General features: G+C 28.5%; 2 protein-coding genes across 2 annotated transcripts; both read left to right on the forward strand.

Annotated features, from left to right (window-relative positions):
• Positions 1 to 2,030: 2,030 nt before the first annotated feature.
• Positions 2,031 to 3,324, forward strand: LOC125847286 (uncharacterized). The gene has a single exon (XM_049526940.1). The coding sequence runs from the start codon at positions 2,122 to 2,124 to the stop codon at positions 3,130 to 3,132; it is 1,011 nt and encodes a 336-aa protein (XP_049382897.1). The 5' UTR covers positions 2,031 to 2,121; the 3' UTR covers positions 3,133 to 3,324.
• An 11,267-nt stretch (positions 3,325 to 14,591) lies between these two features.
• Positions 14,592 to 15,985, forward strand: LOC125846942 (E3 ubiquitin-protein ligase PUB23-like). Its single transcript, XM_049526651.1, has one exon. The coding sequence runs from the start codon at positions 14,630 to 14,632 to the stop codon at positions 15,851 to 15,853; it is 1,224 nt and encodes a 407-aa protein (XP_049382608.1). The 5' UTR covers positions 14,592 to 14,629; the 3' UTR covers positions 15,854 to 15,985.
• Positions 15,986 to 19,755: the final 3,770 nt, after the last annotated feature.

Below are 19,755 nucleotides of genomic sequence, written 5' to 3' on the forward strand. Positions count from 1 at the left end.
GGAGGAGGAGGAGGAGGAAGAAATTTTTACTATTGGTGAAGAAGATATGCTCTAGTATTTATAGTAATCAATAAATTTGTAACTTTATTGAATAATATAAATTAAAAGAGTAAAATTGTAACTTATATTGATATTAATGTCTTAGTTGTAATTTACTAATATCTTTACGAAGGAATAGAGAAAGGTATTAGAAAAAAGTGATTAATGATGTTAAATGGTTAACAAAATAAATAAAACTATATTTAATTTTTGCAAAATATTAAGGCAGGAAAATAATGAAAAAGGCACAAAATGTAGTGAGGAGAAAAAAAGGATGAATAAGAGAAGGACAATAAAAGATTTTATGAATTGATGAGTTGTAGTAACGGAAAAATGTTGTTTTTTTGGGCTTTATTGATTTCAGTTAGTGACCTTTTCCGTTCTTCATTATAATATATATAATAATTAACAATTAATGCAATAACTTATAGACAATAAATTAGTATGATTAATTCTTTAATTAAAAAATAAGATAAAATAGAGGAAAAAAAAGTCAAAAAAATGAGGAAAAAGATAAATAGCAATGGAGGCCTTAGAGAGGTGCCACATCACCTTTTTTACATTTGGCTTTATATTATATATAGATTTTATAATGAATATGTTCCGTTAAAAAATAACCTTATAATATAATTGATAACAATAACAAAATAACAATATAGGCAAAATGATACATTAATCACATACTCAAACTTGTCATTGATTCAGTTATAATTATAACTCATTAAACCCAATTGTCCTTTTTTCCCCCTCAATTTTATAACTCAAACTTTTTCGAAGAAGATAGTAACAAATATTAGTTGGAATTAGTATATAATGTGTATTTTTTATTAAAATATAAAAGTTTGGTGTAAATTTTAACTTTTTAAAAATTCTCAAATATTAGAACTTGACCCAAATACTAACTTTTTTTAGTATTTGAAAATTTGAGATACTTGACATTATATATTTCAAGTTATATGACCAAACACCACTTCTCAAATTTTAACAGATCCTTAAAACAATATGTAGGGAAATTAATTTTTATTGAATTACATATCTTTGTTCAAAAAATCAAGAAGGTAACGACAATAATAATAAAAAGAAGAAAGAAGGTGTTCCACGTGACTTATGTTAGCTGAAAAGTATTGTCGTCCTTCATAACCTTCAAAAATATAATTGAATGATTATCTTGTTTTCTAGCGTAGGGTACAAGGCCATTCACCCCTGTGGGCACAAAATTATACCAAAAAATAAGTCTTTCCTTCTTAATTTATGTGTCTTGTTTAAAGTCATTTTCTTTTATCTTATAAAAGAAATTTGCAGTCGCTATTCTTTGAATGCACGTGGGTAAACGGCTTGCTCGATTTAGAAGGTAAGTTTTTTGTTTTTGCTGGCAAGGGGTTTCAAATTTAAAATCTCAAATATGGAAGTCCCAATTCCAAACCACCAGGCCACCCTGAACGATTTTTTAGAAAAAATCATTTTCCACCAATGTTTGATACCCATATCAGAATCCGACTAAATTCATATTCGTGCCAAGTAGTTCACACGTATGGTTAAAATGCTCCCTCACAAAGCCAACTCTATATCCAGAGCCCAGAGTAATGCGAAATCTAGACCTCTTATGAATGTATATTTACCACTCTATCATAATTCTTATTGGTGACATGAAATCATTAAATTTTTTGAATTAAATTTATATACTTAAAAAACTACTTTAAATTGTAATAATTGATAATTTTAACACATAAAAAATGTCGAAAATACAAGAGATAAGTGTAAAAAAAACATCTAAACTATTTTTATTTTTTTGAGTTTCGTATCTAAATTATTGAGAGTGAGTTTCACATAAAAAATTATCACTAATTACTTTTAAAAACATATAAATTCAAAATGTGTCACATATTAATTTGAGAAACATATAAATTAAATATGAAACTCAAAATTCAAAATGTGTTGCATAAATTAATATGGGAGGGGGAGGGATAGTAATAATATATCTTGTCTTTGTCCTCTTAGCTCAGATAAGCATAATTTCTTTCACCTACCTCCTCCTCCTCTTCTTCTCTGGTAAAAAAGATCCAATTTTGAACCAAGAAAGCCATGGATCTGGCACCAGAACAGCAACAAAACTTGAGTTTACTCTCACTTTTCAAAGAATCACTTTCCATCCCAAAGAGATCTCCACAAACTTTTTACAGAATCACTCTCAGCTTAATCTTGCCACTCTCTTTTGCAATCTTAGCTCATTCCTTCTTCACCCATCCCATTCTTTCTCAACTCCATGAAAACCCAAGTGCTTCTCATGCTTCTCAATGGACCAAACTCCTCTTTTACCAATTCTGTTACTTAATTTTCCTCTTGGCCTTCTCCCTCCTCTCAACCTCTGCTGTTGTCTTCACTGTCGCTTCTCTTTACACTTCAAAACAAGTATCTTTCTCCTCAATAATCACTGCTCTGCCTAGCATCTTAAGACGCCTCTTCATTACTTTCATATGGGTTTTCCTCTCCATGCTTGTTTACAACGCTGTCTTGTCCTTTTTCATTGTACTCATGTTAATTGCCTTTGAGAGCAAAAGCAAAAACAATATTGCTCTGTTTTTAGTCTCTGTTTTTCTCCTCTCTGTTTTCTTCCTTGTTGTTCATGTCTACTTAAGTGCTTTATGGCATCTTGCTAGTGTGATTACTGTTCTTGAACCAATTCAAGGCCTTGCTGCTTTTAAGAAAAGCTATGAGCTGTTAAAAGGGAAAATTAGAATGGCTTCTGTGTTGGTTTTGGGGTATTTGGTGATTTTTGGTGTGATTAGTGGTACTTTTGGTTCAATTGTGGTGGATGGTGGTGCTAATAAGGATCATGAAGGGTACAGTGTTTTTGTTAGGATTGTTGTTGGAGGGATCTTGATTGGTGTTCTTGTGGTTGTGATTTTGGTGGGGCTTTTGGTGCAAAGTTTGTTTTATTATGTGTGTAAGAGTTATCATAATGAGAGGATTGATAAGAGTGCTTTGTATAATCATCTTGGTGGGTATTTGGGTGAGTATTATGAACCTCTTAAAGGAAACATGCAAATTGATGATAGCTTCGAGGTAGAGATGAAAGGTGGAGAAACTGCTTGAAGCTTTTTTTGATGGTGATTGTGTTGAGATAAAAGTAAAATTAATAAATCTTAGCACTTCATTTTCCCTTTTTTATGTTTAGTTATATGTGTTTTTGTAATGAAATGCAATGCAATCGAATCGATGATTACTTTCTGTGTATATAACTTAAATGAAATTTTGTATGGTATATTGTCCTTTCATTCTTGAGTTTGTTCATTTGGTTATGTACAAGTACAACTATGACTCCTTTGTGCTTAACAGGATCAGGTGAAGTCTTCACCCTTGGATGTGTTTCATGTTCTTCAAAAATATTGACTTGTATTTGTTGAATTTCTTCAAAAATAATAATGTATTTTTGAAGAATCAAATCGAATGAGGTATGATAATATTTTTGAAGAATTCGAGTAAATATAGATTTTAAATGTGTTACTATACTCTTAATTTGCTTTGAATGTATTTCTACTTTGTTGCATATGAATCAGAATTAACAAGATATGAATCAGAATTAACAAGAATTGGTAATGTGACACGTCTATAAAGTCCATAATGCATGTTCTCTCAATTGTGACACATCTGGTAGACTGCTGATCTAATTTTGTGACATCTAATTGTGAATACTACACAAGTTTTGGATTGTATTTTACTAATTTCCAATTTATTTCTAATTGCTGGCAAATATAAGGTTTGGCATTTTAAACACATAAATCCAAATGCAAAGACAAAATAACAAAAACTATTGTATATATTTCTGATTCTTTGGTTCATGCCCATAACTTTCGTATATATGTAGGGTTGAAAATTTACTTAATATGTATAAAAAATTATCAAAGCCCCTGTAAACTATATTTTTATAAAATAGACTAAAAATTCTGGTTCCGCTTTTATATATATAATATCGGTAACCATACATATATACTGGTACTGTATCGAGAAACCAGCGATTGCTAAAACAGTTAAATTTATGGTTACTGTGATGTTTTTTTGGTACTGTTTCCTTTTTTAGTCAGAAGTTAAACTTTTTATAGTTAATTTCTACCTATTATATGTCTACAATTATATCGTAGGCAGATCTAGAACAAATTCTCTAGGTTCAATTAATTAATTAAACTCATTGCTTTTGAGTTTGACTAAATGTAGAAGTGTTAAAAATAAATTAAGATACGAGTAGTACGTACCTCCTTAAAGACTAAGTCAATCAATACTTTTAGCTTAATTTTTAATTCTCTTATAATAGTGTGTGTAATTATTTATTGATGCATGCTATCACGTTGTTAAAGTTGATTTCTAAGACCCCTTCAGAGTAAAAGGAACAATAAATACTAACTGCGTCTACCAATTGTTATTTTATGCAGTACTATAGCCAGTGGCGGAGGGAGGATTTTCATCCAAGGGGTTCAAAAAAAATGAATCATGTAAATAATATCCACAAATAAACGGGTCGGATTAAACGGATCGAATCAAGAAGAAAATGGTTTTTTAATATTTGACTTTGTAATTAGGGGTTAAACTAATAAATTCTAAATTCCCAATCAGCATTTTAATTTTTGGAACTAAACATCGTTTTCTGATTGCATTATTATTTTTTTAAAAAAATTAAAACGTCTAAAATATAAGTTGATAAAAAAATGCCTTTGCCCGGATTCACACACGCGACCTCGCATGCAATAGAGCAAATTCTTGAACCCCCAACGCCACAGAGCTACGCCTTTGGTATATGTTTAGGGGGTTCAATAGTATATATATACACGTAAATTAATATTTTAATCTTTATATATATAGTGTAATTTTTCGACGAAGGGGGTTCGGATGAACCCCCATGGTTCAACGTAAATCCGCCCCTGACTATAGCACTGGTCCTCACTCCTCCGTACGTCGTAATAAAAATAATTTTTAACAGTAATAAAATATGCAAATTAATAAATAGTGTTAATGTTCTTATTGATATTAGTTGATTGTCATTAGATTAAATATTACTATAGGCTATAGGGACATTTACAAAAAATACTAAAATCTAATTGTCTCTAAAAACATATTTAACGATAACTAAGTTATTATCGTTAATTAATTATCGTTAAAAATCATTTTTAATCTAGCGATATCCTTTTTCTTTTCCAACTAGCTGTCTATTTTATTTTATTTTTGATAATTATGATGTTCGAGTCAATTTACATGCACTTTAGCTAATTTTACAGAATACTTATCACCTCTATTAGATAATTTTTGTCCACCCATATGTTTGTATGCTAAAGTAACCAAACATACAGATATTTCTCTAATTTCGTCTTTCTCTTTGTTCTATTATCTCTCTCTCATTAAAAGTAATATCTTACCTCCTCCATTTCAAAAGTTATCACAATAATGTTCGATCGACAGTGACCTACATTCATTTTAAACGTGACATTCAAGCCTATATCGATGCCATTTATTTATTTACAGTAGTATTTTCATCATGTTGTTTAACCGTCTGAATAAGGGTTAAATGAGCAGGTTGAGTTGAAATTAAAGATACTAAAATGGATTGAAATAAAAATTGGGTTGAGTTCTGACCCGCCCAAGTTTACTTTGGGCTTAAAAGTGGATTGGACCCGCCCAATTTGACCCGTTTAATCTCAACAATTTTAATATATTGTTATTTAAGTTTTATAACCACAATTTGAATTTCAACTCAAGAAAAATTAAAAAAAAGTTACAAATGAATAGATAAATACTAAAAGATATAAAATAAGATAGTAATTCTTACCTTCAATATTGAACATACATTACACGAATGCAAATAACGAGTTTTAAAATGGGTTTAAATTGAATTAAGATTAAATTGGATGCAATTGAGGATTATCTTAAAATGGATTAAGGCTTGAATGAGATGATACTGAACCCGATTCAAATCATCTTGAGCTCAACTCTTAGGATTCTAGATGGATTGGACGGATTACTTATAACAACAACAACAACAACAACAACCCAGTGAAATCCCACTAGGTGGGGTCTGGGGAGGGTAAATAGTACGCAGACCTTGCCACTACCTCGTGGAGGTAGAGAGGCTGTTTCCAAGAGACCCTCAGCTCAAGAACATCAAATCTAGGTGACAGGAGAGATATATGCGACAGATTACTTATAGTTGAATTCATTTTTGACACCTCTACGTCTGAATATTATCTTACAATAATGAATTAATAAATACTTACAATAATCTCTAAGGTTCAAATGCTAAATTCAACTACAAATCACCTATTGGGAACCTTGTTCATTAACTAAAATATCTACCAAAAGAACATTACGAGTACTTAGCTTATAAAATAAGATTCCCTTGATAATACTATAAATTAGACTTAATTAATTAAGCAATAAAAATTTGAACATAGGCATCCACAACTCCAAATAATACTAAAAAAATGTGGAGTCCACGATACATGTGTACAATACTTTATTGCAGGAGAAACCTTTTTCATGGCCATATTTTTAAATATAAACAGTGACAATTTTCATTAAAAGATTATCTTCAAATTAAAAAAAGAAAAAATAAAGTAATTATTATTGTTGTAGCGAGTATCTTTCTTTGTTGTTGTTGATAAGAAAATTCATAGTCACTATTCTAAATTCGCAACATATAAACCAATCGAAACGAACTTTCAATTATATAGTGCCAATTGGGCCTGACAAGACTAGCCAATTGGGCCTAATATACCAGCATGACCATTTTTTCCATTTAGTTGTCAATTGGGCTTCACAAAACGAGGACAACCTTATGGATCATGTTCTTTCTTTGGGCTGACTTATTAATTTGATCGTCCCAGTTGCCACCCTTACCTATAGAGAAGTCAAAATGGGCTGGTCCAACCCAATCCTAACGGGCTAGAGAGTTAAATGGGTTGGGACGGGCTGATCATTTTAATTAAAGAGCCTATAAAATAGCAGCCCAACCCAGCCCTAAGCAGCCCACGGGTTGACCCTTCAACCAAAAAATGAACAATTTTACTCTCTTAGAAAAAGTATCTAAGAGTATCGAACGTTGACGTTTATGAACACGACATCAATACATATAAATTTTCATTTATGAATCACACACTTCGGTAAATACTTACAAAATTATATTTATGAATCACACACTTCGGTAAATACTTACAAAAATACATAATAGTCAACGTAAGATTTAGCGAAAAAATGTTGATCATTCCACCATTCCTCCCACAAAAAACTAGCTAGTTGAAAATACTTGATTTTTTATTTTTAAAAATATTTATTGATAAAAACTTTACAAATAAAACACTACTAAAAATATATATAAAAAATATTTTTAAATATTCATAGCCCACTGGCTGGCCTCTGAGGCTTGCGGGTTGGGCCTACGAGGCTAGCGGGCCAAATGAGGCTAGGCTAAAAAGCTTCGTTCCTAAATGGGCCAAAAAAATTAGGTTCAACCCCACTTAATTCAAGGACTGAGTTGGGTCGGCCAAGCCCATTTTGACAGCTCTACTTACCTATAGAGACAATTCTTTGCTTCCCCCTTATTTTTAAAAAAAATAAAATACCACGTACTACTAAAAAAATTAATGTATAATCAGTATATACTTCATGTATAATTAAGTTATATTCAACTTTTGTGTGTATCATAATATATACTTTTGATGACTTTTAACTGTTCTTTACAGGGAAAATTGTATAAAATACCAAATTATTAATCCAAATTATTAATTCAAATTAAATGCTATAACCACAATTTAATTTAATTGTAACCCGTAGCAAACTGTTGCCATTTCGCCTCTCTCCCTGAATTTCTCGCTCGCCTCTCGTTTTTCGCTGGGCAATCTCTCCTCGCCTCTCTCACTTTATACAAACACAAATGTATAAAATGTGTTTGTGTTTGTATAAAACGAGAGAAAATTGTATATATACATATCTTTTCGTTCCCCTCTCTCCCTTCTCCTAAATCTCGCTCGCCACTCTCACTCGCCTCTCTCACTCGCCTCTCTCACTTTATACAACACACAAATGTATAAATTGTGTTTGTATAAAGCGAGAGAAAACTGTATATACAAATACATATATTTTCGGCCTATACATTTATGATTATACAAATACAAATCTTCCTCTGCCCATTTTTCTTTTGTCTTTCTCGATTTATACAAACACAGATTATACAATTGTTTCTTTTGTATATATATACCGAAACAGATTATACAATTGCTTCTTTTGTATATGTATAGCAAAATATACTTATTAATATAGCCATAGCAAAGCGCAATTATGCAAACTATAGTTATATCATACAAATATGATTTTTATGTTTGTTATATGTGAAAGTTACTCTTTTTTATATAGATAAAACATGATTATATTTATTGTAAATTAATTATTTTATTTGTATATATGTTTGAAATTATCCCTCTATATTCCAAACCTGACATTAAATCTAATAAAGAAGAGGTCTCCTTTATGCCTAACAACTTTAATTTTTTTTTTTTGAATTTCAGGAAAATTTGCAATAGCTATCTTTTGAGAGTGCATTGGATATATTTATTTTTTGTGCAATAACACATAAATTAAATCATACAAAAGATGTAAATCACATTAAGCAAGTTCAATACGATCAGTTTTTACTAAGAAGATTGTTTGTGAAAAAAATTAGGAAAAACTTCAGAATATGGCAAACATCCATATATATTCAAGAAAAATAGCTACATTTTTTTTTTCATGTCATATGGATGTAATTAGACTATAAATAGCAAAGTTAATTGTATACAAATAAATAATTTTTTTTTATGTATTTAATATAATAAATAAATATTAAATAGGAAAGTAATTATTGAATGCCTAATTAATTATGGCAGGCACATTTGTGATCTTTTCCCATGTTTACCATCATCAAATTTTTCTCTTTCATCAATATTCATACATGACATATTTTCTGATTTTTTCTCCCAAATTCATTCAAATTCAAGATCATTTACATCACTGCAAGAGCATTTTTTGTGATTTTGTATCCATCATGTATTTTCTAATTGCATATTTATCTCATTTTTATGAGCATGATATATCTACACATCTACACTTTCTTCTATTTTCATAGGGGTTTGATTCAAGAATTTGTTTATCCATTTCAATGGCTGAAATTGATACTCCAAGGAGGGTTACAAGAGATATACATTTATTTGACAAATTGTTGGATGAACTACCTTCTTTTGATTTGTGTATTACTCAACAACAAGCCAAAATTTCAGGCTCTATTGCTGCAATGGAGAACGAAAGAAGAACAAAAAAGGTTAATGACCATATATACCCTTAAATCTACTTGAAGAAAATGAACATGCAAAATTAGTAAAGAGGAAAAAAGGTTCAGAAGTGAAAACTAATCTTGAAAAAGGAGAAAAGTCAACAATATTGATTCAAGTGGGTGTGAAAAAAGAGCAGTCGAGCAGGAACAAGAGAAAAATTAATGAAATTGAGATTTGTATGTTTTTTTTTTTTTTAGTTTAATGTCATTTACTTATATATCTCAACACATGTATTGTGTGCCATTGTCATTATGGATTGTCCTCTTATATTGAAATTGTTAGAAAATTTTATTCGTAGGTATATAGTTGTTAAAAAATGAGTACAAGAACATGAACAAAAAAGAGATTGAGGGTTCGATCTCTCATTGTCAATTTGTATATAGTAGAATACTTATATACATAGACATTTGTATTATTATATAATCACAAGTTGAACTGTTGATCTGTGAATACAATTATATTTGAATACATAAGTACTCTGTCAAATTTAATTAGGGAATTCAAGTATAGTTGGATACATGATCAATACTATATTGTTGACCTTTTCAAAATTTATTTAGAAGAATAATTATACAGTTTGATACCCACAAATTGTATCTTTTTTGTTCGTTTGTCTAATGTATATCCATACTTATACAGTTTGATACCCACAAATTGTATCTTTTTTGCTCGTTTGTCTAATGTATCCATATTTTTGCTTAACAACAGTGTTGAAATGTATCCATATTTATATACATAGATACTTGTATTGTTATATAAGTACAAGTTGAAATGTTGATTTGCGAATACAGTTATATCTAGATAGATAAGTACTATATCTAAGATAAAAAGTTGATTAGGGAATACAAGTATAGTTGTATCCAACGTATTCATTTTTGTGTTTAACAACAATGTATTCATTGTATTATATATTGGTGTATTCATTTTTTGTTTAACAACTAGTGTATGTATTGCCATGTAGTTCACCTATTCAAAATCGAAATACTTAACCTTCATTCACAAATTCAACAATTTGCTTACATACAATAACTTGAATTAACAAAAAAAATTATTAATACCTTTACGACGCCAGAATAAGAAATATGGAGACAACAAGAAAATTGAGTATGATGTATATATCACAATTTTTGTTAAACTGATAAAGAATATCATATGATGTCTTTAAATAAGTAATTTTTAGTTATAAAGTTAATTATGGGAAGTTGCTCATTGTATGGACGTAATGTAAGGATAGTGGGTTATATTTAGAGTCAATTCCTTATTTAGTTTGTTGTACTTAAAGATGTATTAATGTATAAATAAAAAAATAAAAAAACTATACAAAAATACAGCGAAAAAGTGATATAAATTGTAGTCATTTATTGTAAATAACATACTTATAGCTATTGGTATTCATTTACCCTATAAATATAGTTATTTTTAAAAGTTGCTCAAAAAATTAATCTTAATCTCCCGGCTAGGAACCATTCACCCAATCAACTCAACCAACCCTTGTGTGTCTTATCAACTATACTTGTTTGACCAATTTCCTAAACCAAAATAATTAAGTTAATTCCAAATCAACATGAAAAAGTTGTGTCGATGAAATTTATGACTCTTTTAATGATGGTCAAAGTACTACTTTTTAGATTATACTTTGCATCGTCGGCAGGATTTCTTTTTGTTTCTTTGACATCTAGCCGTTACCTTCAAATTTTATTTTGTCAAGATTATAACATTACCACTTGAATCAACTACGTAATAAAATATCGAAATTAATAATTATGGATAGACATTAGCTTATAACAACTTTTGTCAAAATCAAAACTTAAATTTGGCCCAATCAACTCTTTATACCGCCTTTGGTGGTGGAATCAAAGCTTTTCTAACGAAATTAAAAATATAACGAATAAATACACACATATATAAGACTTTTCAGAGAAAAATATCTCGTATCAAATATTTACGCCAACCAAACAAATATAAGACATATGTCTTGTATATACACTGTTTAACACTTAACCATTACATTATTTAGTTAAATATCTAATGCGAAAAAATATTTTCTATTCGAGAACCCCATCTCTATCTCTCTCATTCTTAAAGGATGGACTAGTTACAACTTACCAAATTTGGTCTTAATTTTTCTTAACAAATGCTAAACCACCCACCCAAAGAAAAACCATCATTTAGAGTACATCCTATTAGATATTCTCAAAAGTCTAGCTGTTATATTCTTTCAAATTTGTTTTTCCATATATTCAACAATCTCTCAATATAAAAAAAAAATAATTAGAATTTTTTTTCTTCAGCCAGACGTAATCTTAGACTTTAAATGAATAAGTCAATTAGTTCATGATTTAAGACCTGATATTAAAAATATTTTGTTCCTTACTGGCTTTCATGTACTAATTAAAAAAATACATAATTATCAAGACCTGCTAATAATACTTCGAAATTATGTTATGTTTCAGCTTTTCGGGGTATTTAATATAATGAATAATTATATCCTATAAACCTATATATATAATACTATCCGTTCTCCACTTATTATTTCGAATAACGCTTGTATCATCTGTATTACCTCCTAACATTTTTTTTTTGTTCAAATGAATGATATGTTCTTAAACTTACTTTAAAAAATTCTAAATTAAAAAGATAACATACAAATTAGAAGAAGAAGAACACACTACCGAAATGAAATGGAGAGGGAACTAGGAATCCTATTTTGGAAAGAGTATTTCAAGAGTAAGAAAAATATTAGGAATAAAATGATAAAATATTTGATCTAATCAAAAGCACATGTAAGCCAAAAAAATCATAACTTGGAAATGATCAATTTATAATTTTTTTATTAATTTTAATTTATAAACACTTACGTATAAATAGCTAGGTGTATAAGCTAATTTAATCATTTTTTATACATATAGAGAAAGAGAAAAATTTGTAAATAATGTTATTAACGCTCATTTTGTAAAAATAAAATAAAAATAGAGAGATTTTGCTATGTTCTAAAGCATAGCAATATTTTGATTTCAAAACATATGTATTTATGCACATATAATATCTCATTTGAATTGAAAATTCCACAGATTCAATATTTGATTGTAATTATATGTGTATGTATGTCACTAAAACAAAAATAACGGCAATAAACATACACATTAATAAAGAGTTTTAAAGTCTTTACTGACATTAGTTAAGTGACATTAGATCCAATATCGCTAAAGGCTTTAGGGACATATACAAAGAAAGTTTTAATTGCTGCTAAAAATACTTATTTAGCGGCAATTGAGCTATTGTTATTAATTAATTGTCGCTAAAGATCATTTTTTTTATTAATGTGTGGCCAATTATATGTGTTTTCAAAAGCAGAAGTTGGATATATGTATAAGTGTGACATACTATATGTGTGGGCAGTAACAACAATGAATTTAGGTTACATACTTCCTCGTCCACTTTTAATTGTCATGTTGCGCTTTTTCGAAAGTCAATTTGACTAATTTTCAAAGTTAAATTAGATTACATTAATTTGATATTTCAAACAAAAAATTTAGATATTCAAAAACTATACAAAAAGTACTATATATTGCAGTTTTTTGCATATTAATTTGATGAAAAATACATCATAAAATGTTAGTTAAAGTTCTTATAGTTTGACACTAAAAAGAAAATCATGACAATTAAAAGTGGACGGACATAATTTTCTTTTATATATATATATATTACCCTGCAAGTACATAAATTTAAACTCAAATAATACAATATTTTATTTTGGAGTGAGAAAGGAAAGAGAGAGTCAGAGAGGCAGCTCAACAGCCAACGAGAAGCAAAGAGGTTATAAAAACGTGTGAACAGATCGTAGTCCTTAAACTAAACTTTGAATATAAATTCATTTATATTGTTGTGATTTTTTACTTAATATTAAATAAAATGATAACAACGATATACCTAATAAAATCTTACAAGTGAGGTCGGACGAAAATAAATAGACATTTTTTTTTATTGAAGTAGAGATGTTATTTTTGATAAATCCTCTATTCAAAATATTTTTTTATAAATCAATTATACGACTAAAACCCTTGATTAAAATAGTTCAACAATCTATGCATGTCTTGCGCAAGTTTAGATCTAATCTTTTTAATTAACAGTTTCTCTGCTCTTCATAAAGTCAACTCCCAATTTGGTCCACAAAAACCTTCTATATAAGAAAGTATAATGTCATTTTCACCCTTCTACTTTTCTTTATCTTACAATTGAACACCTATATTGTCATCTTAATTATGACACTAATCAAGGATAATCAAAGTCTTACTATGGTTGAAGATATATTATCTTAATTTTTAGACTAAGGTGAATAAAATCAAACACATGAGTTCTATATAGAAGTAAATAATATATTTACATTTTTTTTTTGATATATTTACTTTTCAATATTCAAATACGATGGGTATGACGATAAAGATATTATATTGAACAAATATATCCACAATTTATATAATTTAGATTAAAAAACTAACATTACGTATCTATCTTGATGTCACACATTTGATAAATTCTATAAATATGATTTTTGCTTACGAATCATGAAATCATTATGAATAGCAATACATAAAGTCATGCGGAGCAAGTTAATTGCTTACAACATCCAATCTACCATTTCAATTAATATTAAATGATTATAATAATATATATCTAATTTCTATTTATTTTCAGTGCAGAAGAATTTTTACATCATCAGATCATCTATAACTATTCTAGTAAATACTCATAATAAGTTTAATTAATAGTTTGATAACTAGGTGGGTAACATGTTGCAAAGTTATAACAACTTAAATAAATTATACTAATAATTTATAAAATAAATAAAACTAAACTCTCATTCTATATAAGCTAAATACTAAGAATTTATTTTGATAAATAAACTTGCACATTACAAATTTTAAGGGGCCAAATTCATATTTATCCAAAAATATAAGGGATGGGTTGCAAAAGAGCATTCATTATTCAACTATACATAGACTATTCAAACCAATCTATTTTGCTTTGATGTCAACAGTTACACAACTTGGATACTTGTAATCCCAATTAATTAAAATAGAGTTGTTTGACTTTGATTTGTTCTTTCTTTAGACTTCCACACATATCATAAATTACATATATAAAAAGCTTAGGATTTTGTCTACCCCACTTCATCTTTTCATCTTTCAATGTTGATATAACAATTCACAAAGAAAATATACCAAAAATTGTATCAATTATTCATGGATTTTCCTCTACATTTTAGATGTCCAATCTCCATGGAGCTCATGAAAGATCCTGTTACAATCTCTACTGGTGTTACATATGAGAGAAAAAATATAGAAAAATGGTTCTACACTTGTAAGAAAAAAACTTGTCCTACCACAATGCAAGTTTTACATAGTTTTGACATGACACCAAATCATACCCTCAAAAGACTCATTCTTGCTTGGCAAAATGGCAAATCTCAATCTCAATCTCACGATGAATTATCCATGAAGCATGATGAGCTCGTATCGTTGATCAACACGATAGAATCAAGCCCTTTTAAGGTGAGTTCCTTAAAGAAACTCAAGTCAATTGTTGAGTTAGGTGATCATGATGTAAAAGATGATTTCAAGAAATGTGGTGGAGTTGAGGTTCTCGTTAGGATCATTCAACAAATCTTAATCGAAAGCTCAGATTTCGTTACATTTAGAGCATGTGAAGAGGCTCTTAGTCTATTGATCAAGTTACCTATTGTGTTAGAAGAGGAGGAAACAATCAAGATATTGTTACAACCAGGGTGCATGAAGTCTATGGCTATAATCCTTCAAAGAGGGAGTGAAGAAGCAAGATTTTGCACCGTTTTGATATTACAAAGGATTATGAAATCAGATTGTCAATGGAGTGTTGTGATTGAAGATCAAGGGATTGAGTTCTTTAAATCATTGATGGAAATTATGTCTGATGAAATTTGTAGCAAGGCAAGTTCTTGTGCATTACAAGTCTTGATAGACATACTAGAAAAATCGAAAAAATCAAGATTGAAAGCAATTGAGGCTGGAGCTATGTGTACATTGATTGAGATTCTTCCTGATTCAAGCAAATCAAAAAGTGAGAAAATAATGTATTTGATTAAAATGATGTGTGAATGTGCTGATGGAAGAATGGGATTTATTGAACATGGTTTAGGTGTTGCAGCCATAACCAAAAAAATGTTGAATATTTCAAATATTGGCACAAAAATTGGTGTGAAAATACTTTCATTGATTTGCAATTCTCATCCCACAGATAAAGTTTTGGATGACTTGTTGATGTATGGATCAGTGAAAAAATTGGTGGCTTTGTTACATATTGGTGGATCTTCAACAACAAAGGAAAGAGTAATCAAGATTTTAAAATTGCATGGTGATAAATGGAAGAAAAATCCTTGTTTTCCTTATGAACTAAAGAATTATTTGGGGTTCGAAAGTGATTCTTTGTAAAATTATGGGGTTCAAAAAGGAAGTAATGTGAAAGTTGAGATACTTGTAAAGAAAAAAATTTGATGAAATAGAAGAAAATTAATTTGTTAGGTTAATTATGTCCAAAGGGTGTTGAATTAACATTTGAATTTTTTTTTTGTAAATCTGTTGGGTATTGCCAATTTGTTTAACGGTAATTATCACCAATAGTCTTATTTTTTGATGTAATTTTGATATATTTCTTATGGATGTCATGTCTTGGAAGAAACCAATGCTTATAGAAATTTTATTTTACTTCAATTTTTTTTTGTGTTTGTTGGAAGATGAAAAATGAATATGTATATTCTCATACTTACAGTTTTAGGACATGACGGTTGAGATGGATGAGATCTATCTTAATTAGAATTCTTAATTTTGAGACATGAAAATGAAAATATTCTTTATAAGGGGTTATAAATTTGAGTTATCTAGATTAATGAGTACTTAATATTGATGATTAATTTTTATTATTTTTAAAAAAAGGACATTCTAGTTAAGGAGCCATTTGTTTAGCGATAAGAATGAATTGGTTTAGATATATCTCAAATCTAATGTTAATCTTATCGTCTTAAGAAAAATGGAGTAGTACATACCCCCCACCCCTCCATCTTTCTATTTTTCAAGTATCTATCATGTACTCTATAATTTATCAATTCGACTAATCTATATTTACATTGGATAGATTCAGTAAGAAGAATAATGTTATTGTGCAACAAATGAAGATTTAAGAAGAATAATGAGTACTTAATATTGATGATTAATTTTTATTTTTTTAAAAAAAGGACATTCTAGTTAAGGAGCCATTTGTTTAGCAATAAGAATGAATTGGTTTAGATATATTTCAAATCTAATGTTAATCTTATTGTCTTAAGAAAAATAGAGCAGTACATACCCCCCACCCCCTCCATCTTTCTATTTTTCAAGTATCTATCGTGTACTCTATAATTTAAGCACTTTTTGTCTTAAATTAAAAAAAAAAACAAGGGGGGAGGGGGTGATTTTAGCATTAATGCTTTTTTTTTCCATATGACAAACGGTATTTAATTCGTTTATTTATATTTTTTTCCTTTACAGCATATTCATAGTCATTCTCGAGAGTTGTGATTAAACGAATGAGATTTCACTCTTAATAATAATTATCGGATTTATTTGACCAACGGTATTTAGTAGTAGAGTTGGTTGACCAAAAAAAAAAGGAAAAAGAAAAGATACATTCAAGTTATTTTTAAGTCTAATAAAGTTTGTAATATCTGGTAAGACGTTAAGCCACATAATAACTTAAATTATTTTTGCCAAAGTAAATAGTACTATTTTATATGCTTAGTCTCCGTTATATAAAGAAATACATTAAATTATTGTAGATAGTTGAATTTCCTCATTAAATGCTTCATCAGCCAAGCAAATTGCTGATCTCCATTACTTTAGAGGCTCACTTTATTAATTAAAACTTTATAATTTTTGCAATTGATGATTAATGCTTTGACATCGACTATTTTATTTCGTTTGTGGTTTGCTTATGTATGAAATTTATAATTATTTCGAACAATGTAATTAGTATTTTGACATCAACTATATATTTTACTTCATTTTGTAGACTTTTTAAATTCCATACATTGTCAAAATTGTTCATTATGAAACTAAAAAAAAAATGCGGATGAGTGTAAAATTCAATCACAAGATCTTTACTTGTATGATATCATCATGTCAATGAAGTGAGTGAAGAATTATTTCATCTAAAAATTTAATCAGCTAGAGAGAATTTATTTATTTAATTATATTCTTAATAATTTGATTGTAATCAAAATACATGTACGAGACGATATATAATTGAATATGAATTTTGAATTTTTGCATCGAATATAAGAATATCACATCAATTGATTTAGTTTCATCATTAATGGCACACCACGACACATTCACAATTATTGTTTAAGTCTTAACAAATTTTTATATTTATTATAAGAAATTGCCAATTAATTTTCCGTTTACCATAATGAATCAGTCTTCATTATATAAAAAAGAAAAATAAAATTTCAAATTTCCTAATTAAATGCTTGGTCATCCATTACTAGCTATCACTTTGTTATTTTAATTAAACAAACATTTTGTAGTTTTTATTAGTACTTAGATCTTAAAACTCTGCATGTAATGTTAATAGCCAAATGGCTCAGTACACGATTTTTTGATGGGAACCAAATTAATTCCATTAACGTAATAAAACTTTTAAATCTTATATGCAGCCAAACTATGACCATCAATTTAGTGGCCGAGCCAGGATTTTCAGTAAGCGGGTTTAAAATCTAAAAAAATAGACACACGAAGTAGTCGAAGGGGGTTCGACATCTACTATATATACCTAAAAAATTATTTTAACCATGTATAAATTATACAATTTTCCGCCGAAGGGGGTTCGGATAACCCACTCATTGGTAAGGTGGCTCCGCCACTGGCAATCATATATCATAAATTATAAATATCAATATCAATAATAGTGTTATGAGTTCGAATTTAATATATTTCTAAAATAATTTACTGTGGCCTTATTATATATATATATGTTATTTCAACACATTGGTACTAAGTTAATATGATTAACATATAATTTTTGCCTTTTTTTCCTTCTCTATTTCAGTTTTCCCCCTCTATTTTATTTGATAGAGGCGAAGAATATCACTCTATCAATAATAAGAAAAAATTGCAAGGTAACTAAAATATTTTTTTGAAAATATGCTCATGATAACTAATGCAGCTTATTCAATGTGGTCTCTAGTTCGAGCCTTTGATGTGGAGAAAATCTTATTGGGAGCGCCACCTCTGAATAAGCTTTGTAGTGCGTAATTCAAATTTAGTCCGAACTCCAATACAAACTCCAAATACTGGGAACAAAACCAATTTATTTAACATAACAACACCTTTTTTTGTCAAAAGAAATATTGTCAATTGTAAGAGTATAATCAACTTCGTATTTCAACAACAAATAATTAAGTTCAAACCAAAATTAAATTTAGTATAACATGTTAATCATTTTTGAATAATCCCAAATGTCAATGCAACTAGTTCCCATCAATTTATAATATTATGAAGTTATCCACCTTCGAGCTACAAATATGATCTAATATGACGTATGCATTTGAAAATAAAGGCACAACTTATATAAATAATAATAATTAAAAAAAAAGTAACATCATCATTTAACCTTTCATATTCATCTTTATTTAGTTTAACTAGTAAAATTATTCATGTGGAAATTTAATATTACATAATTTATAAAATAATACTTATAATTTATTAATCATTAAAACCAAAATATTATATTATCTTATATACAAGAATACGTAGTAACGAACATTAATAATGTAAATGAAAATAATAATTATAACATCTTATTATTTATCCTTCAATCAATCATTTTTATTTTGATTTTATAATTTATCCTTTTGCCTCCAGGAAGTATTACTATTTGATATTTTATGGAAATTAGATGAACATCAACATGAGATATTAAATTTTCTAACAAATAAATAATATTTATATGTACTAATAAATACTTATAATAATAACTTTGCAGAGACATAAACAACAAAGTTTAAAACATGCACTAAAAACAACAATTAATATCATAAGCATAAATTAATGACTGTAACAAAATAAATATCAGGATTTATAACAATAGAATAAACAGAAAGGAAAAAATTGAGCTCATTGAATGCACAGTGTCCCCTTAAGGAAATTATTCCCCTCTAATACCCGATGTTTAATGGAATAAATCCTCTCAGAATGGAACGATTTTATTCACAAGTATATTGATACAAAAACAATGGTGTCAATGAGCCATTCAACAAGAGCAAAGTACTTGAATATTTAATTGTGCAGAAGAAGAAGAA

Source organism: Solanum stenotomum, chromosome 1 (genome assembly GCF_019186545.1).
Source record: "Solanum stenotomum isolate F172 chromosome 1, ASM1918654v1, whole genome shotgun sequence".
Lineage (NCBI taxonomy): Eukaryota > Viridiplantae > Streptophyta > Magnoliopsida > Solanales > Solanaceae > Solanum > Solanum stenotomum.

Bases quoted from the DNA above. Each gene is read 5' to 3' on its own strand.
- LOC125847286 (XM_049526940.1), top strand. From the start codon at position 2,122: ATGGATCTGGCACCAGAACAGCAACAAAACTTGAGTTTACTCTCACTT.
- LOC125846942 (XM_049526651.1), top strand. From the start codon at position 14,630: ATGGATTTTCCTCTACATTTTAGATGTCCAATCTCCATGGAGCTCATG.